Source organism: Leptonychotes weddellii, chromosome 3 (assembly GCF_054177405.1).
Source record: "Leptonychotes weddellii isolate Sample4059 chromosome 3, ASM5417740v2, whole genome shotgun sequence".
NCBI lineage: Eukaryota > Metazoa > Chordata > Mammalia > Carnivora > Phocidae > Leptonychotes > Leptonychotes weddellii.
The window spans coordinates 66,562,364-66,581,819 of NC_138371.1; the positions used below are offsets into that span (position 1 = coordinate 66,562,364).

The 19,456-nt window shown below is 36.4% G+C and overlaps 1 protein-coding gene across 13 annotated transcripts in view; it reads left to right on the forward strand.

Moving 5' to 3' along the window:
* Positions 1-18,065, forward strand: part of CCDC148 (coiled-coil domain containing 148) — a 173,134-nt gene extending 155,069 nt beyond the window's left edge. For 10 of the 13 annotated variants that reach the window (XM_081814400.1, XM_081814401.1, XM_081814409.1 and 7 more), the window contains one exon: positions 17,286-18,064. In XM_081814400.1, the coding sequence (XP_081670526.1) occupies positions 17,286-17,408 (123 nt within the window). In that variant the 3' untranslated portion in view covers positions 17,409-18,064. Of the gene's footprint in view, positions 1-17,285 lie in introns of all 13 variants that reach the window. The other 3 variants (XM_081814402.1, XM_081814403.1, XM_081814410.1) reach the window with 2 other exon arrangements.
* Positions 18,066-19,456: the final 1,391 nt, after the last annotated feature.

A 19,456-nucleotide genomic window follows, 5' to 3' on the forward strand; every position in this document is an offset into this window, starting at 1 on the left:
GGTAATAGTGGTTCATAACTCACAATTCTAGTTTAAAAGTTAAAAAAATATGGAAAAAATCAATACAATGATCTGTTATTAGTTACACAATGCAAAGAAAACACATGTAAATTGTAACAGCAATAACCTAAAGTATGAGGGAGAAAAGAAGTAAATGTGTAAAATATATTAGTTCTATTGAAGTTAAGTCGTTTTCAGTTTAAAATAGGTTTAATATAAATTTAATAGGGACACCTTGGGGGCTCAGTCAGTTAAGCGTCTGCCTTTGGCTCAGGTCATAATCCCAGAGTCCCACATCAGGCTCTCTACTCAGCAGGGAGCCTGCTTCTCTCTCTGCCTGCCGCTTCCCCTGCTTGTGCTTGTTCTCTCTCTCTCCCTGACAAATAAATAAATAAAATCTTTTAAAAAATAAAATAATAAATAAATTTAATATATTTTATGTAAGCCTCATGATAACCACAAAGGAAAATCTTGTAGTAATTACACAAAAGAACATGATAAAGAAGTCAAAGCATATCAATACCAAGACATCAAAACTCAAAAAAAATGAGAAAGATAAGAAACAAGGAACAATGGATCTACAAAATAACCAGAAAACAATTAACAAAATGACAGTAGTAAGTTCTTACCTATCAAAAATTACTTTAAATGTAAACAGATTAAATTCCCCAATCAAAAGACATATAATGGCTGAATGGATTTAATAAAAAAATAAAAAAAACAGACCCAACAATATGCTGCCTATAAGAGACTCTTTTTAGCCTTAAGGATACATATAGACTGAGAGTGAAGGGATGGATAGAGAAATTTCAAGCAAATGATAACCAAAGCCAACCAACCAAACAATAAAAAACTAAACAAACAAATAAAACTCCCCAAGTAGCTATACTTACTTTAGATAAAATAGACTTTAAACTTAAAATGGTAAAAATAGGCAAAGAAAGTCATTATATAATGATAAAGGGTTTAGGACATCAAGATGATATAACTGTAAATATTTATGCACCCAACATTGGAGCACCTAATATGTAAAGCAAAAACTAACAAAGCTAAAAGAGGAAATAAACAGTAATACAATAATAGTTGGACATTTTAATAGTCTACTTTAAACAATGGATAGATTTCCAAACAGAGAATCAATAAGGAAACAGTGGATCTGAACAATACTGTAGATCAAATGGAACTAAAAGACATATACAAAACACTCTATCCAACAATAGAATACACATTCTTCTTAAGTGCACATGGAACATTTTCTAGGATAGACCATATGTTAGGCCACAGAACAATCTTAGCAAATATAAGAAGGTTAAAATTGTACCAAGTATCTTCTCTGACCACAATGGCATGAAATTAGAAATCAATAACAAGAGGAAAACTGGAAAATTCACAAAGACATGGAATTTAAACAATACTCTCTTGAATAACCAATGAATCAAAGAAGAAATTAAAGAGGAAATAAAGTTTCTTGAGACAAATGAAAATAGAAATTTACCATACCAGAACTTACGGGACATAGCAAAAGCAGTTCTTAGAGGGAAGTTAATACCAATAAGTGCCTACGTTAAGGAGCAAGAAATATCCCAAGTAAACAACCTAACTCTATACCTTAAGGAACTAGAAAAAGAAAAACAAAATGAGCCTAAATTAGCAGAAGAAAGGAAATAATAAAGATTAGAACAGAAATAAATAGAGAACAGAAAAACAATTGAAAAATTGGGCGCCTGGGTGGCTCAGTTGGTTAAGCGACTGCCTTCGGCTCAGGTCATGATTCTGGAGTCCCAGGATCGAGTCCCGCATCGGGCTCCCTGCTCAGCAGGGGGTCTGCTTCTCCCTCTGACCCTCTTCCCTCTCGTGCTCTCTGTCTCTCATTCTCTCTCTCAAATAAATAAATAAAATCTTTCAAAAAAAAAAAAAACAATTGAAAAATTAACCAAACTAAGAGTTGGTTCTTTTTTTTTTTTTTTTGAAAGATTTTATTTATTTATATGACAGAGAGAGACAGCGAGAACAGGAACACAAGCAGGGGGAGCGGGAAAGGGAGAAGCAGGCTTCCCGCGGAGCAGGGAGCCCGATGTGGGACTCGATCCCAGGACCCCGGGATCATGACCTGAGCCGAAGGCAGACGCTTAATGACTGAGCCACCCAGGCGCCCAAAGAGTTGGTTCTTGAAAAGAGAAACAAAATTGACAAACCCTTAGGTGGACTAACTAAGGAAAAAAGAGAGAAGACCCAAACGAACAAAATTATAAATGAGTAAGGAGACATTACAACTGATACCACAGACAAGAAAAGGATCATCAGAGGCTACTATGAACATTTATATGCCAAAAAACTGGACAACCTAGGAGAAATGGGAAAATTCTTAGAAACATACAAATTACCAAGACTGAATCAGGAAGAAATAGTAAATCTGAATAGACCAATTACCAATAAGAAGATTACATCAGGAATAAAATATCTCCCAATGAAGAAAAGCCTAGGACCAGGTGGCTTCACTGTTGAATTCTAGTAAACATTTAAGGAACAATTAACACCAATCTTTATCAAACTCTTCCCAAAAATTTGAAGAGGAGAGAACATTCCCAAACTCATTTTTTGAGGCCATTATTATCCTGATATCAAAATCAGAAAAGGACACTACTAGAAAAGAAAACCATAGGTCAATATCCCTCATGAATGTAGATGCCAAAATTCTCAATAAAATGCTAGCAAACTAAATTTAACAGTACATTAAAAGTATCATTCACCATGATCAAGTGGGATTTATCTCTGGGATGCAAAGATGTTTCAACATATGCATATCAACCAATGTGATACATCACAGTAATAGAATGAAAGAAAAGGATTATATGATCATCTCAATAGATGCACAAAAAGTATTCAGCAAAATTCAACATCCATTCATGATAAATACTCTTAATCAGGCATAGAGAGAACATATCTCAACATAATAAAGGCCATATAAGACAAGCCCATAGCCTACATCATACTCAATGGTGAAAGGATGAAAGTTTTTCCTCTAATACAGGAAAAACAGAGGATTCTCATTCTTATACTTTTATTCAACATAGTACTGGAGGTCCTAGTTAGAGCAATCAGGCAATGAAAGAAGGAAGGGAGGGAGGGAGGGAAGGAGGGAAGGGCATCAGGATTGGAAAAGAAGTAAAATTGTCTCTATTTGCAGACAACATAATTTTATATATAGAAAATCCTAGAGACTTAGCCAAAAACTGATAGATCTAATCAGTAAATTTAGTAAAGTTGCAGGATACAAAATCAACATACAAAAATCAATAGCATTTCTATACAGTAAAAATGAAATTTTTAAAAACAAAGAAATCGATCCCATTTACAGTAGCATCAAAAGCATGAAAAACAATAAAATACTTAACAAATTTAACTAATGAGGTGAAATGTCTTCATGCTAAAAACTACAAGACACTGATGAAAGAAATTGAAGAAGATACAAATAAATGGAAAGTATCTTGTGTTCATGGATTGGAAGAAGTAGTATTGTTAATATGTCAATACTACTGAAAGCCATCTATAAATTCAGTGCAATCACTATCAAAAGTCTAATGGCATTTTTTGCAGGAGTAGAAAAATTCTCCTGAAACCACAAAAGACCCTGAATAACCAAGGAAATCTGAGAAAGAACAAAGCGGGAAGTGTATCATACTTCTTGATTTCAAGCTATGCTATAAAGCTATAGTCATCAAAACATTATGGTACTGGCATAAAAATAAGCAAATAGACTAATGGAACAAGATAGAAAGCCCAGAAATAAACCCAACCCTATATGGTCAGCTAATACTTGATAAGAGCCAAGAATACTCACTGGAGAAAAGACAGTCTCTTCAATAAATGTAGCTGGGATAATTGGATATTCACATGTAAAAGAATGAAACTGGAACCATATATTATACCACTCACAAAAATTAACTCAAAATGGATTAAAGACTTAAATATAAGACCTGAAAATGTGAAACTCCTAGAAGGAAACATAGGAACAAAGCTCCTTGCCATGGGTCTTAGTAATGATTTTTCAGTATGATACCGAAGCACAAGCAACAAAAGATAAACAAGTGGTACTACATCAAATTAAAAAGCTTCTACAGTCAAAAGAAACCACCAACAAAGTGAGAAGACAACCTATGGGATGGGAAAAAGTATTTGCAAACCGTGTATCTGATAAAAAGTTAATATCCAGAATATATAAAGAACTCATACAAATTAACAGCAAAAACAAAACAACCCAATTTAAAAATTAGGCATTTTTAAAGGATCTGAATAGACATTTCTACAAAGAAGACATATAGAAGGCCAGAGGTACATGAAAAGATGCTCAACATCACTAGTCATTAGGGAAATGCAAATTAAAATCACAATGAGATATCGCCTAATGCTCTTTAGAATGGCCACCATCAAAAAGACAAGAGGTAACAAACATTGGTGTGGATGTGGAGAAAAGGGAACCCTTGTGCACTGTTGGTGATATTATGAATTGGTACAGCCACTATGGAAAACAGTATGGAAGATCCTCAAAAAATTAAAAATAGAACTATCATATAATCCAGAAATTCCACTTTTGGGGCTATATTCAAAGGTATCAAAAACACTAACTCAAAAAGATATCTGCACCCCCATGTTCAAAGCAGCATTATTTACAATAGTCAAGACATGGAAACAACCTAAGTATCCATCAATGGATGAATGAATAAAGAAGTCATGGTATATATATAATGGAATATTATTCAGCCATTAAGAATGAGGAAATATAACAAACAATGAATCATGGAACACTACATCAAAAACTAATGATATAATGTATGGTGATGAACATAACAATAAAAAATTTAAAAACAAAATGAGGAAATATACCATTTACAACAACATGGATGGACCTTGAATGCATTATGCTAAATGAAGTAAGACAGAGAAAGTGAAATCATAATGCTAAGTGTAGTCAGAGAAAGTAATTATGCTAAATGAATTCAGAGAAAGGCAAATACTGTATGATCTCACTTATGTGTGGAATATTAAAAAAAACAACTCTGATAGAGAGATCAGACTTATGATCACAAGAGGGGGTGGTGGGAGGGGAAATTAGAGGAAGATTGTCAAAAGGTACAAACTTCCAGTTGTAAGATAACTTTCTTTCTTCTTTCTTTTCTTCTTGTTCTATCTATATGAGAAATTGAATGTTAGTTGAACCTATTATGGTAATCATCTTACAATATATGTAAATCAAACCATCATACTGTATGCCTTAAACTTGTACAAGGATGTATGCCAATTATTTCTCAATAAAACTGGGGAAAAAAGTGAAATTTTCTACTAGAACTTCTCTTTAAAAAATAAAACAAAAACAAAAACTTGATGATAGAATCTTCCTACTCTTTGTCAGGACACAGTTTTAGGAAAAAATCAGATGGAGAGGGGAAAAAAAAAAAGCAGCCTGGATCATCAAGAGCCAGCTGTATATTTCTCTGGAAGAGATTTTTCAATAGGCAGTTTTAAAAATATTTTTAAATTAACTCCAGGTATCAATTTTTGGCTATATTTTCTGTCTAGGTCTTGGTTATTCATGGTGATTTGATTTATTTAATAGACATCTATATAGTGCTTGCTTCATGCAAAGCACTGTTCTATGTTCATTTAATCTTCTTGACAACCCTAAGGGCAAGGTACTATTATGATCTTAATTTTATAAAAGAAAAACTGAGACCCTAGAAGGTACATAATTTCCCCCAAAGTCATACAGCCATAAAGAGGTTCAGAGTTTGAACCCAGGAGGGCTAACTCCATAGTTCATGATTCTAAACACTATGCTATGCTGTGCACCATTGTGATTGCTGTTTGCTGTTTGCTGTTATTTTTGTGATTAATAAATTTTGAGAAAACTCAGTTTTAAACTACTTGCTTTAGGGTCATTTTCATTGCTTTGGTCCTGTCCTAGTTTACTCAGAATTCCTAAATAGACAGGAAACTGATAATTTTAAAACTCTTTAGTAGTCTGCTTACTAGGAGTATTTGTTGCTGTTCTATATGTGCAAACAGTTTCACTGTGTCAGTCTCCTTACTCGTCTTAATATTCCCTCAGGATTTCTCTCCTTGGGTTAATGAACCACTATGGCTAAACAATTTATAACAAACCACACAATTATAGATTTTTTCCCCAAGTTTTTATTTAAACTCCAGCTAGCTAACATATAGTACAATATTAATTTCAGGTGTAGAATTTGGTGATTCATCACTTACATACACCATTATAGTTTGATCACAATTGAAGTGTCAAGTGGGTGTTATGAATGGATTAAAAAACCACCTTCATTGCTTCCTTGGTGCTGTTCTTTTGTTAAGTAGACTAAAGAAAATAATGATTTTGATGTGATTTTTTTTTACCTATCAGTATCTTATTTAACAAGAAGAGAATCTCCACAGGCTTCCAGAATCACATCTACCAACTGATCAGAATTCATACCCGTTACCCACCTTCCCTTTTACAATGCATGATGTATCTGTGCTCCTAAAGCCAGCCCATTCATTTATGCACTGCACCCTATCCCCTCTCTCCTATTCAAGGTCATCCCAATCTCTCTGCCACCACCATTTCTCTCTTCTCTTTTAGATCTTTCCTATTAACCTACAAATATGCCATTATGACTTCTATTTTTTTAAAAAAAATACTCTCCCTTGACCCCAAACCCCCTCCCTTAGAAATTGTACCATTCTATAGTCTACACACTGTCTCCAATTTCTTTCCATTCATTCTCTCATGGGCTATTTTGTCCCTCCATTCCAGCAAAGCTGTGCTTACCAAGGTCATAATTGATCTCCATGTTGCTCATTACAGGAGTCAGTTCTCAGTCCTCACTTTACTTGAACTATTAAGACAGAAGTGATCACCACCTCCTCCTTGGAAAACTTGATACTTGGCTCCCAAGAAGCCATTCTCTCTGCTTTTATCTCACTTTGCTCTTTTTACCTCACTGGTTTCTCCTTCTCAATAAACTTAGATGGATCCTCCACATCATTCTAACTTCTGGGCCTTGGAGTGCCCTGAAGGCTCAGTCCTCTAAGTATATATACTTCCTAGGTGATCTCAATCAATGCAATATTATTTAGATGTCATTTATATGCTGACAAAAAGCAATTAACATCTCTGGTCTAGGCTTCGCTCCTGAACTCCAAATTCATACATCCCATTGCCTCAAATCTAGTATACCCAAAATGTGTTCTTGTTTTTCCCTGCAGACCTGCTCCTTCCCTAGTTTTCTTTTTCTCAACAAATGGAAACCTCTTCTCCCAGTGCTCTGGCCAAAAGCCTTGATATTATCTTTGACTCTTACTTTTCCCCTGCACACCTCCTACTGATACCCTCACCTATTGTCACAAATAAAGGTTCTACCTTTTAAATCGAAGCTATTATAATAACTTCTTAATCTCTTAATTTCTCTGCCTCCTCCTTTTGCATTCCTACTCCCTTCTCCAGGCTATTTTCCACACAGCGGTCAGAGATGTCACTTCTTACACTACATTCTATATCTCTTGGATCTTATATCCTGCCACTTTTCCCCTAATTCATCCTGTGCCAGCCGTACCAATCTACCTCCTTTTCCAACACCCTGGCCCATGTCCTCTTAGGCTTCTGCATTGGCTGTTCCCGTTGCCTGGAAGACTACTCTTCCAGATGTCTGCATAACTCACTCTCACTTCATTCAAGGTGCCACTCCAATATCATGTTATCAAAGAGAAAGTTCATCCTCAATTACCAAACTTAAAATAGCATCCTCTTTTTCTGTCATTTTATCCATTTGCCCTACTTTTATTTTTTTCTTAGCACTTTTAATCCCACCTGGCACCCATCTATTTATTTATTGGCTGTTTTCTCTTTCTCTTCTAGAATGTAAGGTCCATAAAAGAGAGGGGTTTGTCTATTTTCATCGTTGTATCTCCAGTGCCTGGCAGAAGGCACTCAACAAATATTGGTTGAATGAATGAATATAATGAATGAGCAGTATACAACTGTACTTTAATGCTGAGGTATAGAGGAAAATATGCCAAACTAGGAGGCCCTAACAAGGGGGATGACCTTGGGCAAGTTATGCAGGCTCTGTGGGATTTTGCCTCCTCAATTGTGAAATGAGGTGTTTGGATTAAATGATTGCTAAAATCACCTCAGCTCTAAGAAGTTATGATTGAATGACTCTGAGGTTTGATTACTTTTCACTCTCTGTGACACCTCAGGCTGTGAAATACAACATCCTCAGTATATATACTCCCTTCCTAATGCATAGTGAAAAGAGAGAAATTAAACAAGATTACAGACAAATTCATTTTAGCAATATCAACATATGACATGATCATTATGTAATATTTCAATGCCCATACTGAAAATAAACCTTACGTCTAAAGAAGACATGACAGTTATTTTTTAATCCACCTGGCATTTCAATTAAGAGGAAGATAACTAATGTGTTTACCTCAGAACACTTTCTTGGCTCATCACTGTTCTAAGGATATAAGACTACATCACAGCAGAAAACAGCTATTGCCAATTCAAGTAGACAGCTCTGCTACTGAAAAATGCTCTCATAAGTGACCAAAGTGAACACCACCTAATAGAGATTCATGTTATTTTTTTATGCATATAAATATCACCTACTTCCAAGCAAATTAATAATAAGAGGCATTAATACTATTGTGCTGAACAGCCTCCCTTTGTGTCATACTCTCCATTCTTTTCAGTTGTTTTGTACAACTCCCTTGCCCTCTGGCTTCTGGTTGGATTCAGTCAAAATTGAACACTAGAGATGGGGATGAGAAAGGAGACTGATGTTGGGAGAGTTGTTTCCCCAGCTCCTAGCCCTGCAGAGTTGTGATGACCAGCTGTGTCCTCCACCAAAGTTCTCAGCTCCTCCCGTGAGGTGGCCCTCCTCACACAGCTTTCTCTGACTCTAGTCAATGGGTGGTAAAGCAGCTCAGCTATTGCATGATGTCTTATGATTTCCCTGAATTGCAACCCTCCTTTGTCAATTGTCCCCTTATTATATTCTTCTTGATTTATTCTAATTTTAAGCATGCCATCTGTTTCCTATTAAGAATCATTAAAATAGAAAATTAGTAAGAGAATGTAACACAAAAAATTAAGAGGATGGGAATATAGTTATGTCAGCAAACCAAGACTAAAAAGGGGCGCTGTAATTGAACATGGTTAAAGTTAAAAGGAAGCATTTAGCTCTTATTTGCTAATAATAGACAACATCCTAGCACATCAGGAGCTGACAGCATGTACTGGGGGAGAGGGAAGCAAACCACCCTGGATAGCATTTTTAGTAGAACTGCTTTACAGAAGAATCTAAATCAATCCTCATATGATATTGCATCAACCTTTATAAGGCCTATGTTATAAAATTAAACCATAGTCCTGTGCAACTTTCTCTAGAAAGTGAAAGTGATGCTGCATGCAAGGTGATAAGAAGTGAAAATGTTATATACAGGGATATACAATGTTCCTGTCATCTGACTTGGTATAGAAATAGAGTTTGGAAACTTCAGGAATGAATAATAGTCATGTCCCTTAGATGTTCCTTCTAAATATTGATTTTTCTTGGCCAGATTTTCAAAAAACATACTTTTGTAATTGTGAAGTATTTATGTCCATTGTAGATAGTTTGGAAAATACAAACAAGCACACAGAATACAATAAAAGTCACTCCAATTCCTAAACCAGTACCAAAAGAAAATTATTAGCAGCATCCTTATATTCTTTTTTTAACATACATGGGGAATTTAACTTAACTAGAATCATACTGCATATATTATTTTTAACCTATTTTTAAAATTTTATCAGTAAATCTTGTATATTTTCCCCTGTTTTCCTATCACATAATTTTTAGTGTTTACTAGTGTCTCATTATGTGAAATATTGCATTTAACCACTTTCTTATTTTGGAGTGTTAAATTATTTCCAACCTTTCACCATTTTAAGGCTGTAATGAACATACTGATACCTAAATCTTTGCGTATGTCCCTGCTTATTAATTCTTAAACTTTGTTTCTTATTCCCTGAGGCCTTTTGCTAGTGATTTTCTTATTTATTCTTCAGAAAGAGTATGACAATCTACCCTCTTACCAGTGGTGGATGTACTTGTTTATCAGGTTGGAGATTGGTGGCAAAAGTGTTCAAGTTTAGGATACTGATAAGTAGCTAGATACAAATAGTCTGAACTGTGGACTGAAAGGAGATCTATTCAAATAACCAGGCAGGATGTTTGCAAATTTGACTTTCTATTTTGGTTTCTTACCCATATAGAGTGTTCAAATATTTGCATAAAGAATGTCATGCAAACTAATTCTTTTAGGGCCAAATTTTTATTCAGAAGCTTCACCAGGTCCTGGGTTGAAGCCCACAGAGCTCTCTATACCTTAAAGTATAGAAGAGATAATTTTGGCTGAAAGGTTTTGAGGATAGAGGTGACAAAGTGTTCATCTTTAAAAGAAGAAAAAATCTTTAATCTGACTGTCATAGACAATCTGACTTGAGAAATACCATACCCCAAGGCTCTTTTGAGATTAAATGCACTTCCACCCCACACATGACTTAGTGGAATGGACCACTGATTGTTTATTGTCTATTGTTATTGTTTAATTGGTTTCTTTATTAGTAGTTTTGGATTTATATAAGTTGAAATAAGAAAAGTATTGACAAAACCAGAGAAGGAGACAAGCTATAAGAGACTCTTAATCTCCGGAAACAAACTGAGGGTTGCCGGAGTGGAGGGGGGTGGGAGCGATGGGGTGGCTGGGTGATGGATATTGGGAAGGGTACGTGCTATGGTGAGCACTGTGAATTGTGTAAGACTGATGAATCACAGACCTGTATCCCTGAAACAATAATACATTATATGTTAATTAAAAAGAAAAAAGAAAAAAAAGAAAAGTATTATGTGCAATGTTGCTTTTCCATATTGTGTTTCACTGGATTCATTTAGCAGAGGTATATCATGTATTTCTCATTTGCAAGATGCAATACTAGATACAAATAAATATTACAGTATAAGGCATGTTCCTTACCTTTCAGAAATTCACACAAATGTGTGAAAGATTATGTGATGAGATATAGATGCTTATCAAATTGATTGTAGGGAAAGAATAGTCATACTTCGATTGGTGGCAATTTTATGGGATACAGGCTGATCTAAATGGAGCAAATGGAAAAAAGTAAAAAAAAAAAAAACTTTTAAGAGGTCCTGCTGCTTTTACATGTAATAATATCACTATTTTGTGAGGGTGCATATTCCAGACCAAAAGTAGAAAGATCTGTAAGATGCAAAGAATTAGCTAAGTAAATTAGAATCTAGAAAATGGACTAAAAGTCCCTTATCTCAATGGCTTATGAGTAATGGAACTGGATATTTTGAACTTCCTATTTCATATATTTTATGTATCTAGTTAAGAATTGTGACCTCCTTCTGAATAAGTCACTAAGGCCTTTGAAATAATGACCTGGGAGCAAGGTATAGAAGTTTATTTGTTCAAAGATTCAACGTTACACAGATTGCTTGAAATCAGAAACTAAACTGTCTTCCTTCTATAATGCTTTAGTCCTAACTTTTTGCTTTCTACATGTAAACAAGAAATTCTTATTTCATGCTGAATTATAATAATTATTGGACTGAAGGAGTGAAAAAATATAATTTAATGGTTGTGTAGTATTAGTCCAAGTTTTTTAAAATTAAACTTTGAGATACTCTAATGCTATAAACATTGTTTCCTAGTGGAGTTTTTAATAGGAAACGTATTGTTTGGAAGATTAGAAAGGTAAGATGGGATATAAAAATGATCTCAAACTTTTTGAAGAGTTAGCATAGCATTATCTTACAGAATAGTTTCTTTGGTTTATTTACACTTCTACTGGCTTAACTTCACCAAAATGAGCAAACTGTAGGACTATGAAAGGGAAACATCCAATATGAATCTGAGATAATAAGAGGAGATGGGGGGAATTAAGTCCTGTTTTGTTTTTTAGAAAAGCAAGCTTTTTCTAGAAACCTCATCTGTGAAAGTCAAGGAACAAACTTTGAATTCAACTCTTATCACTTGAACTTACTTTCTGATTTCCCTATCATTGGAATGTTCTAAGAATCACTCAAAAAGTAAAAAACAGGATGTTTGAAATCTGTGTCTCGACAAATGTCCCAAAGGGCTAACTAAATATCCTTAGCTTTAACTTTAGTTTGAGGTTTTCAAAGCAAATAATTCTAGACACAAACTTCCTGCTCCTAATGTCAAAAAGTGAATGGAACTGTCCTTAGGGAAGTGCTTAGTTCAGACTTTATCATCCTGCAAATAAAACTGCTGGCCTTGTTCCCATCCACAGCTTTGTTATTCTCGGGCCAGAGACCAGAAGAAGCTTCCACTCACCTAATGATGATCAACTAAGCCCTGTGTCAGACATGATACAAGGTACTACAATACAAAGAAGAATAATGCTGACCAATATGGAAATTATGCTAAGGATACATAAATAGTGCCTTAGAAGGTACATTTATGTCTGGAGGAGAGGGAGAAGGAGGAAAGCTGAGAAAGCAATGCTAAAACTGAGTCTTAAAGAATGGGTAGGAGGGATTTAGCAGACTACAGGCAGGGCAGACCACGCCGGGCATGTAATAAATGCCTAAATAGATCAGTAACAATCCAGTGGGAGAGCCTCATGAAAAAGAATCAAGGAACTCAAGGCAGGACAAAATGGACAGTAATAAACTTTCACCAAGTGTCATTGGTGTGCCAAGGATGGAGCTAAGATTTTTTCCTGGAGGGTTCAGAGGATGATTCAAGTAGGAGATGGCCTTTGTTCTGAGAATAAGGGTAGAGTAAAACTGACAGGTAGAAGAGGGAAAGGATGTCATTCTAGTTAAGAAACTTTGCAAAAGGAAGATAGGAATGAAAGTACATGGCCATTTTCTTCTATTTATGCTCTCACCCTAGAAATCTCATCTAGTCCTGTGACATCAAATACCATTTTAAGTGGATATTTCCTTAATTTAGATCTCCAGCCCTGAATCAACCCTTGAGTCTCCCATCTGTACCCTCCATATGTTTATTTGGAATCTTCACTTCAAGGTCTTATAGTCATGTCAACTGTTTAATGTTCAATGCTGAGCCCCTGATTGTCTTTCTTTCCCAAACCTGTTATTCTTCCAATCTTCCATCTCAGTTATTGGTACCATCATTCAACTGGTTGCTCTAGCAAAAATCTAGGAATCATCCTTGATTCCCATTTTCTTCAAACTTCATATCTAATCCCTTAGTGAGCAGTCTGGCTCCACTCAAAAGCCATCTCAAATCTGAACACTTCCCTTCATTTCCTGGTCCAAGTGATCATTTTTGCCTTATTCTTCTATCTGGTTTCTTTGTTTCTCCTTTGCGCCTCTACTATCCATTCTTCACCCAATATCCAGAACTACCTCTTAAAAATGTAAGTCAGATCATGTCATTCCCTGCTTTAAATTCTTCAATAGCTTTTCCTTGTTTCTAGAACTTAAATCCTCGTCTAATCACATAGCCCCCAGCTAGCTTCTTAATCTCACCTCCATTCTTAACTCACACCACATGCTGAGCTGCACTGGCTTCTTCCCAGTCCTGAAAATGCACAAGGTCTTTCCCACTCAATGCTGTTGCACCTAGAGCTCCCATTTCTGCAGTGATCACCCTCATTGTCTCACAATGATTGTCTCACAATCATCTTTCAAGTTTTGATTCAAATGTCATTACAAAAATATGCCTTCTAATAAAAATTCTACCCAAATTTTTCTAAATCATTACTATAATTATTTCCTTCTTAGAACTTCACATGTAATATTCTGTTCATTCATTTACGTGTTTATTCTCTTTCTCTCTCTCTTTCTAGAAGTCCCAGCTCTATGAAGCAGAGGTCTTATTTCTCTTTAAGCATCATATCCCAAGTACACAGCACAGTATCTGGCTTAAAGCATGTGTTCAATAAATATTTGTTGAACAAATGAGTGCCAAAGTCAGTAATATCTTAAGACTATAGATAAGGGTTGACAGAATTAAATGCACAGAGACATTATGTAAAATAAAGATTGAAAAGGATCATTTAGTTTGCTCATTTATATGTCACTGGTGAGAGTAGTGAATTTGGAAGGAAGGAAGAGGTAGGAATGTCATGGATGAGGAATAAATTAGGAGATGTGAAATTGAAGAAGAGTAAGTATTCTAAGATGTTTGACTGAAAAGGGAACAATGAAGGGACAGTCTTGGGAATCTAAAGAAAGTTATTTTAAATTTTGTAAATGTGTGAGATTTGTACATATTTCCATGTAAGGAGAAGGAAGCAGCATAGACCAAGAGATTGAAGGTACAAGAGGTAGAGAGGTAGATGATGGAGTAAGGTTATGGAGAAGATGGAATTGGGGAGTAGGATCTGGAGCCCGAGAGGGATAAATCTTGTACAAAGGAAAGACATCTCTTCTTCTGAGGGGCAAGGCATCAAGGAAGGTATCATTTAGAGCTTCCATTTTTTCCTGATAAAAGTGAAGAAGGAAAGGCAGTTACGGAGCTTAACATAGTGAACAGGCTTTGGAATATAGCCATGAGAAATTAAGAGGCATTAACCAGGAATTCATAAAAGGAATGCTGGTTGTCAATGAAGATTCAGTTGAAACCATAAATTTGGTGCAAATTTCTATAATTGTGTAATTCATTCATCAATCGTTTATTAGCTATATACTATGGTCTAGACCCTTTAGTTGATGTTGGAAGTGCCAAAATAAATCACGTTTCTGAAGTCTAGTGGGGGAGAGAAAGAAGCATATTAATTAGCAAAGCCTTGTGATGAAGGCTCTACTAGAAGAATAAAAGTATACAGTCAGAACACAGGATGATAGAAAAGAAGTGGGTAGTTTCTGGCCATAGAACTGATGGCTATAATTGAAGATTTCAGATTGGAACTGAAATGTCCTTGATGATAATAGAATCCTGGGGGAAGAGGTAGCTCCCTGGAATGGAGGAAGTCATAAAACTGTGAAATTAGTAGGTTGGAGGGGCATTCAGGCAGATGCTGAAGCTGTGTAGGAAAGTAGAAAGGGTTGTTTTGGACAACAAATCCTGTGTGGCTGTCACCCGCCTATCTGAATTCTTGATGAATATTTGGGAATGACCTGGAAATCCATACATGCCAGTCATAAGGACTAGAAAGTGATACAGATACAGTTAACATCAAAGGAGGAAGACATTGTACATGAGAGGATTATCATTGTGGTGTAAAAGTAGCTATTAACAAGGAGGAAAATGCCCAAACCATTCCCCAGCTTCCTGGCACATGGGGCATTGAAGATAATCATCCTTTACTCAAGAGAATTCCAGTCAAAACAATGATGTAGTGGTCTGAAGGTTGAAGATGTAGAGGATTTTATGTGTGATGACACAGGGGTTTCAGAGAGTCCAGTAGAAAGCACTGAAAAAGAATAAATCATGCTCACCTAAGAGAATGAGGGAGGGAGAGAAGGAGAGAGAGGCTCACACTGTAGTAATGTCTGAGGATACCAGAGTGTTGGGGATGGAAATAATTGATCCCGAGATGCCAAAAGCCTCAGGTGTGACTTAATTCTAGAGCCTGCAGAGGCTAGTGCACCAAATAGTGTCTGCAGTCCAAGGACACCAGCAACCTGGGGTTGGTCTGCTTGTAGTCAAGGGATTGTCGACAAAAGAACCACTGACTTCCCTCCAAGGCCAACACTGAGCATAAGCGAACATTGGTCTGTTGGAGCCCAGGGGAAAATGCTCTTTAATCCAATATCTGTTCTTTTTTAAAATTTAGTTTTGAAGTAGCTTTATTTTCTCTGATCATGAAAGAAATACATATTCATTGCAAAACATAAGGTAACACAGAAAAGTATAAAGCATAAAATAAAGACCACTTAAACCCCAGAGGGAGAGGATATAATCATTGTTAACATTGTCATATCTGGCACTGATTGAATGCCCTGGAGTTTCTCAGTTAAGACTCTGAAACACACCTTGTCAGTGTTTTCTTTCTCTGCCTCTCCTACCCTCTCTTTCACTCCCCATCTTTGGTGCTGCTACCTTTCTAACTTCATCTCTGTTCTCCCCAAATTCAAATCTCAATGATCTCTAGAGTGAAATCGTTATACCTTGAGCTCATCCAGTTATTCACTACTCATTGAGTGGACATCTCCCTTGTGGCTGCTGGTGTTGTAGGCTCTGCAGCAGAGTTGCTATGGCTGTGGCCATGTTGCTTGGGATGCTCCTTTTAGTTCTCCCAGGGGTCAGAGACTATGTTTGCTAGGGGAAGTCTGGAAACCATTTAGCTTTTCATATTCACTTCTCAAAAGAGGGGTGTGGCTAACCTGTCTTCCACAACAGACCTTCTGCTGGCAGTCACTCACTATCATTCACCACTGAGGTACTCTACTTTTTCCAGCAAGATCCAGTCTCTTGAGTCACACACAACATGGCAAGCCAGAGTGGCTGAAGGGGCCTCTGTCAAATAAACATTAACTTCAATTGCCCCACCTGGGGAGCTAGGAGAACCCTGAATAATGGTTTCATCCCTCTGAAAATCCATATGAGTACTTTCAGTTTTCTCAGTCTGGCTCCATTTCCAGAGAAGGGAACTAAAACAGGCTTACTAAGAATGCTCTCACCTTTTCGAGCTTGATAAATTTGTCCTTTATTTTACCACATAAGTCAGAACTACTATATATCAGAACCCTGCTAATTTTTTCTTCTCCTCCTTCCTCCCACCTATCTCCTGCCACTTCCCCAGAAGCATAAAGCTTTCAACATCCTGCTGTCCATTAGCATAAATAAACTCATGCTGTTAAAGTAAAAATAGGTTTAATGATATTTGTTAAAGACTGCATTATCATAAGGGGATAAAAATATTCTTGAGTAACAGAGAGATCATATACTTTAGAGACAATAACATGCTTCTATTGTGGTTCCCTGAAAGTCGATTATTTTAGCCATAGATTTAAACTTTAGATCTCAGCATAAGTTACATTTCCACTTCAGCATTGTTAAACCGTGCAGTTTCTTAGGACTTGTACCTTCATGTTTTCATTTATTTTTTTTTCTGTTGTCAATATACTGTAGGCAGATCTAAGAAATGAAAAAGATAAAGTGCCATTTAAATTTAAACATATGAACCAGTGGATATGTTGTTGTAACTTTTCTCCTCATTTTGACATATCTGTTGTTAATTTAAATTTTATGTATCATTTATACTGTAGATAAGAAAATACTGGGCTAAAAAAGAGCAGAAGTGGCAAGAAATGGAAATGAGAGATCTTCAGCATCTGGAAGAACTGAAGAAATTAATGGCTGAACAATCAGTGAAAGACAGAGAAAGGTAAAAGAAAAATCCTAAATTGCATAGTAATGGAGGTGGTTAGAGTAAACAGTATCAGAGGGAGCATTTTTCTATACTTAATGTGTTCTTACAGTATTTATATTCACAAACAGATAAAATGATACTTATAATATATTTCCGTCTCTCATATTCATACACAAATCTCTAGTTTGCCATTTAGTTCCTTAGATAGCTTCCTAGTTAAAACCCTCACAGATGATTTCATAGTATTTGATTGCCCACTGTATGCATGAAATGATCCTGGCTGCTGCTGTGACTTAATATGTTGACATAGAAGGAGGAAACCATTATTCCGATAAGAAGGGAGACCCATTTGCTATGATTGTGGCTGGGGAAGACAATGCACAATTATACAGCGTATGTGATTCATTTTAGTATACTTAGAGTGCACCCTATGTAGGAAAACGCAGAGGATTTCTTGGAATGGTGTAATTTTAGAGCTGAAAAGGACATTTGAGATCAACTAACCCAGTGTTCTCATTTTATGAATGAGTATCCTGAGAAATTAAAATTACTTTTCCAAGTTTACCGTATCAATCAGTGTCAGTGAGGAGACAGAGACAACACAGTAATTTGAATAGGGAAAGTTTAAGATAAAGAATTATTAATTCTAATAGAAAACCTCTGTTATATAAAGAGATAGAGAACTTCAAAGAAAACCCCAGGGCTGAAGGAAGTTTCCCATAGAAGAAACAAATATGGAAGCCCCCACCCCCACCCCCCGGCTCCAAGTTTAGGACTCAGACCTTATTGTAGAAGGCATGGTTGTGGCCGACTGCATGGTGGAGAAGTTCTTAGATGGGCTCAACCAGAACTAGTTCACAGTCACTGGGCAAGCAGGAAACGCCCTGCGTGAGTGTACGAGGCCAAAGCTGGAAGTCAACCATTGGGATGCTTACAAAACTCAGTGAGAATCTGACCATGGCAGTGCCTCTGAAATTTGATGGGAAACTGACCATTGGGTGCCATTGGAACTCCATGCACACAGGTGCCACTGGGAGTTCCCCACACATGCAGCAGGCAGCCATATGGTTGGAGCAAGAAGGGGTAAACACTGGAACCAGGAAAGAAAGCCCCTTCCTCCTTCAGCATCTTTCCAGAACCCCTTTCTGACATAGCTTAACATTGTGTCAGACAACAAATTGGTAACTGGCATAGTTATCTAGTTTAGCTAGCTTCTGAGTAGATTTTCACGAGATAAATTAAGAATAGCTCTTTTGTTTCATAACAGAAGTCACAATAAGTTTACTGTTAGTCAATTAAAAAAAATAAACTTGCCTGGAACTCTGTACTTTCTGCTCAGTTTTACTGTGAACATAAAACTGCTTTAAAAATTAAGTCTATTTAAAAATTACCCCTTAGGGGTGCCTGAGTGACTCAGTCAGTTGAACCTCCAACTCTTGGTTTTGGCTCAGGTCCTGATCTCATGGCTTGTGAGATCGAGCCCTGAGCTGGGATCCACATTCAGCAGGAATCTGCTTGGATATTCTCTCTCCCTCTGACCCTTCCCCACCCTCTCTTTCTGTCTCTCTCTAAATAAATAAATCTTAAAAAAAAGAAATACAAAATAAAAATTACCCCTTAGACTTATATATAACCTTGGAAGATATAACCATTTTATACAACGAGGTTCACTTTTATCTAGGAAGCTTCCTTTGTAAGGGTGGGACAGTTATCTCAAACTCCAGTCACCAAGGTTTCAGAGTAAATCTGGAGTTCCACATAAATGCCAGGCAATTCCTAAGGATTTTCTGGATGAAATTTACATCATTTTCTAGGTATCTCAGGATTTTAGAGTTCACTTTAATCTATTATGGAGAAAACTGAGAATACAGCAAAGCCAAGGCTCTAGGCTAAGAGGTGAAACAGCCAGTGAGAAACCAGCCAAATAAGCACAAACCAAGATAAAGTGGAAACCAGCAGATAGGTCATGCCATGGGTCAGAGACAAAAATCCCACTAAAGAGCAAGACAATGGTGGAGGTCAAAGGCTGCTTGGATAGTCTGAAGCTATGCTGGGGAAACAAGAGAG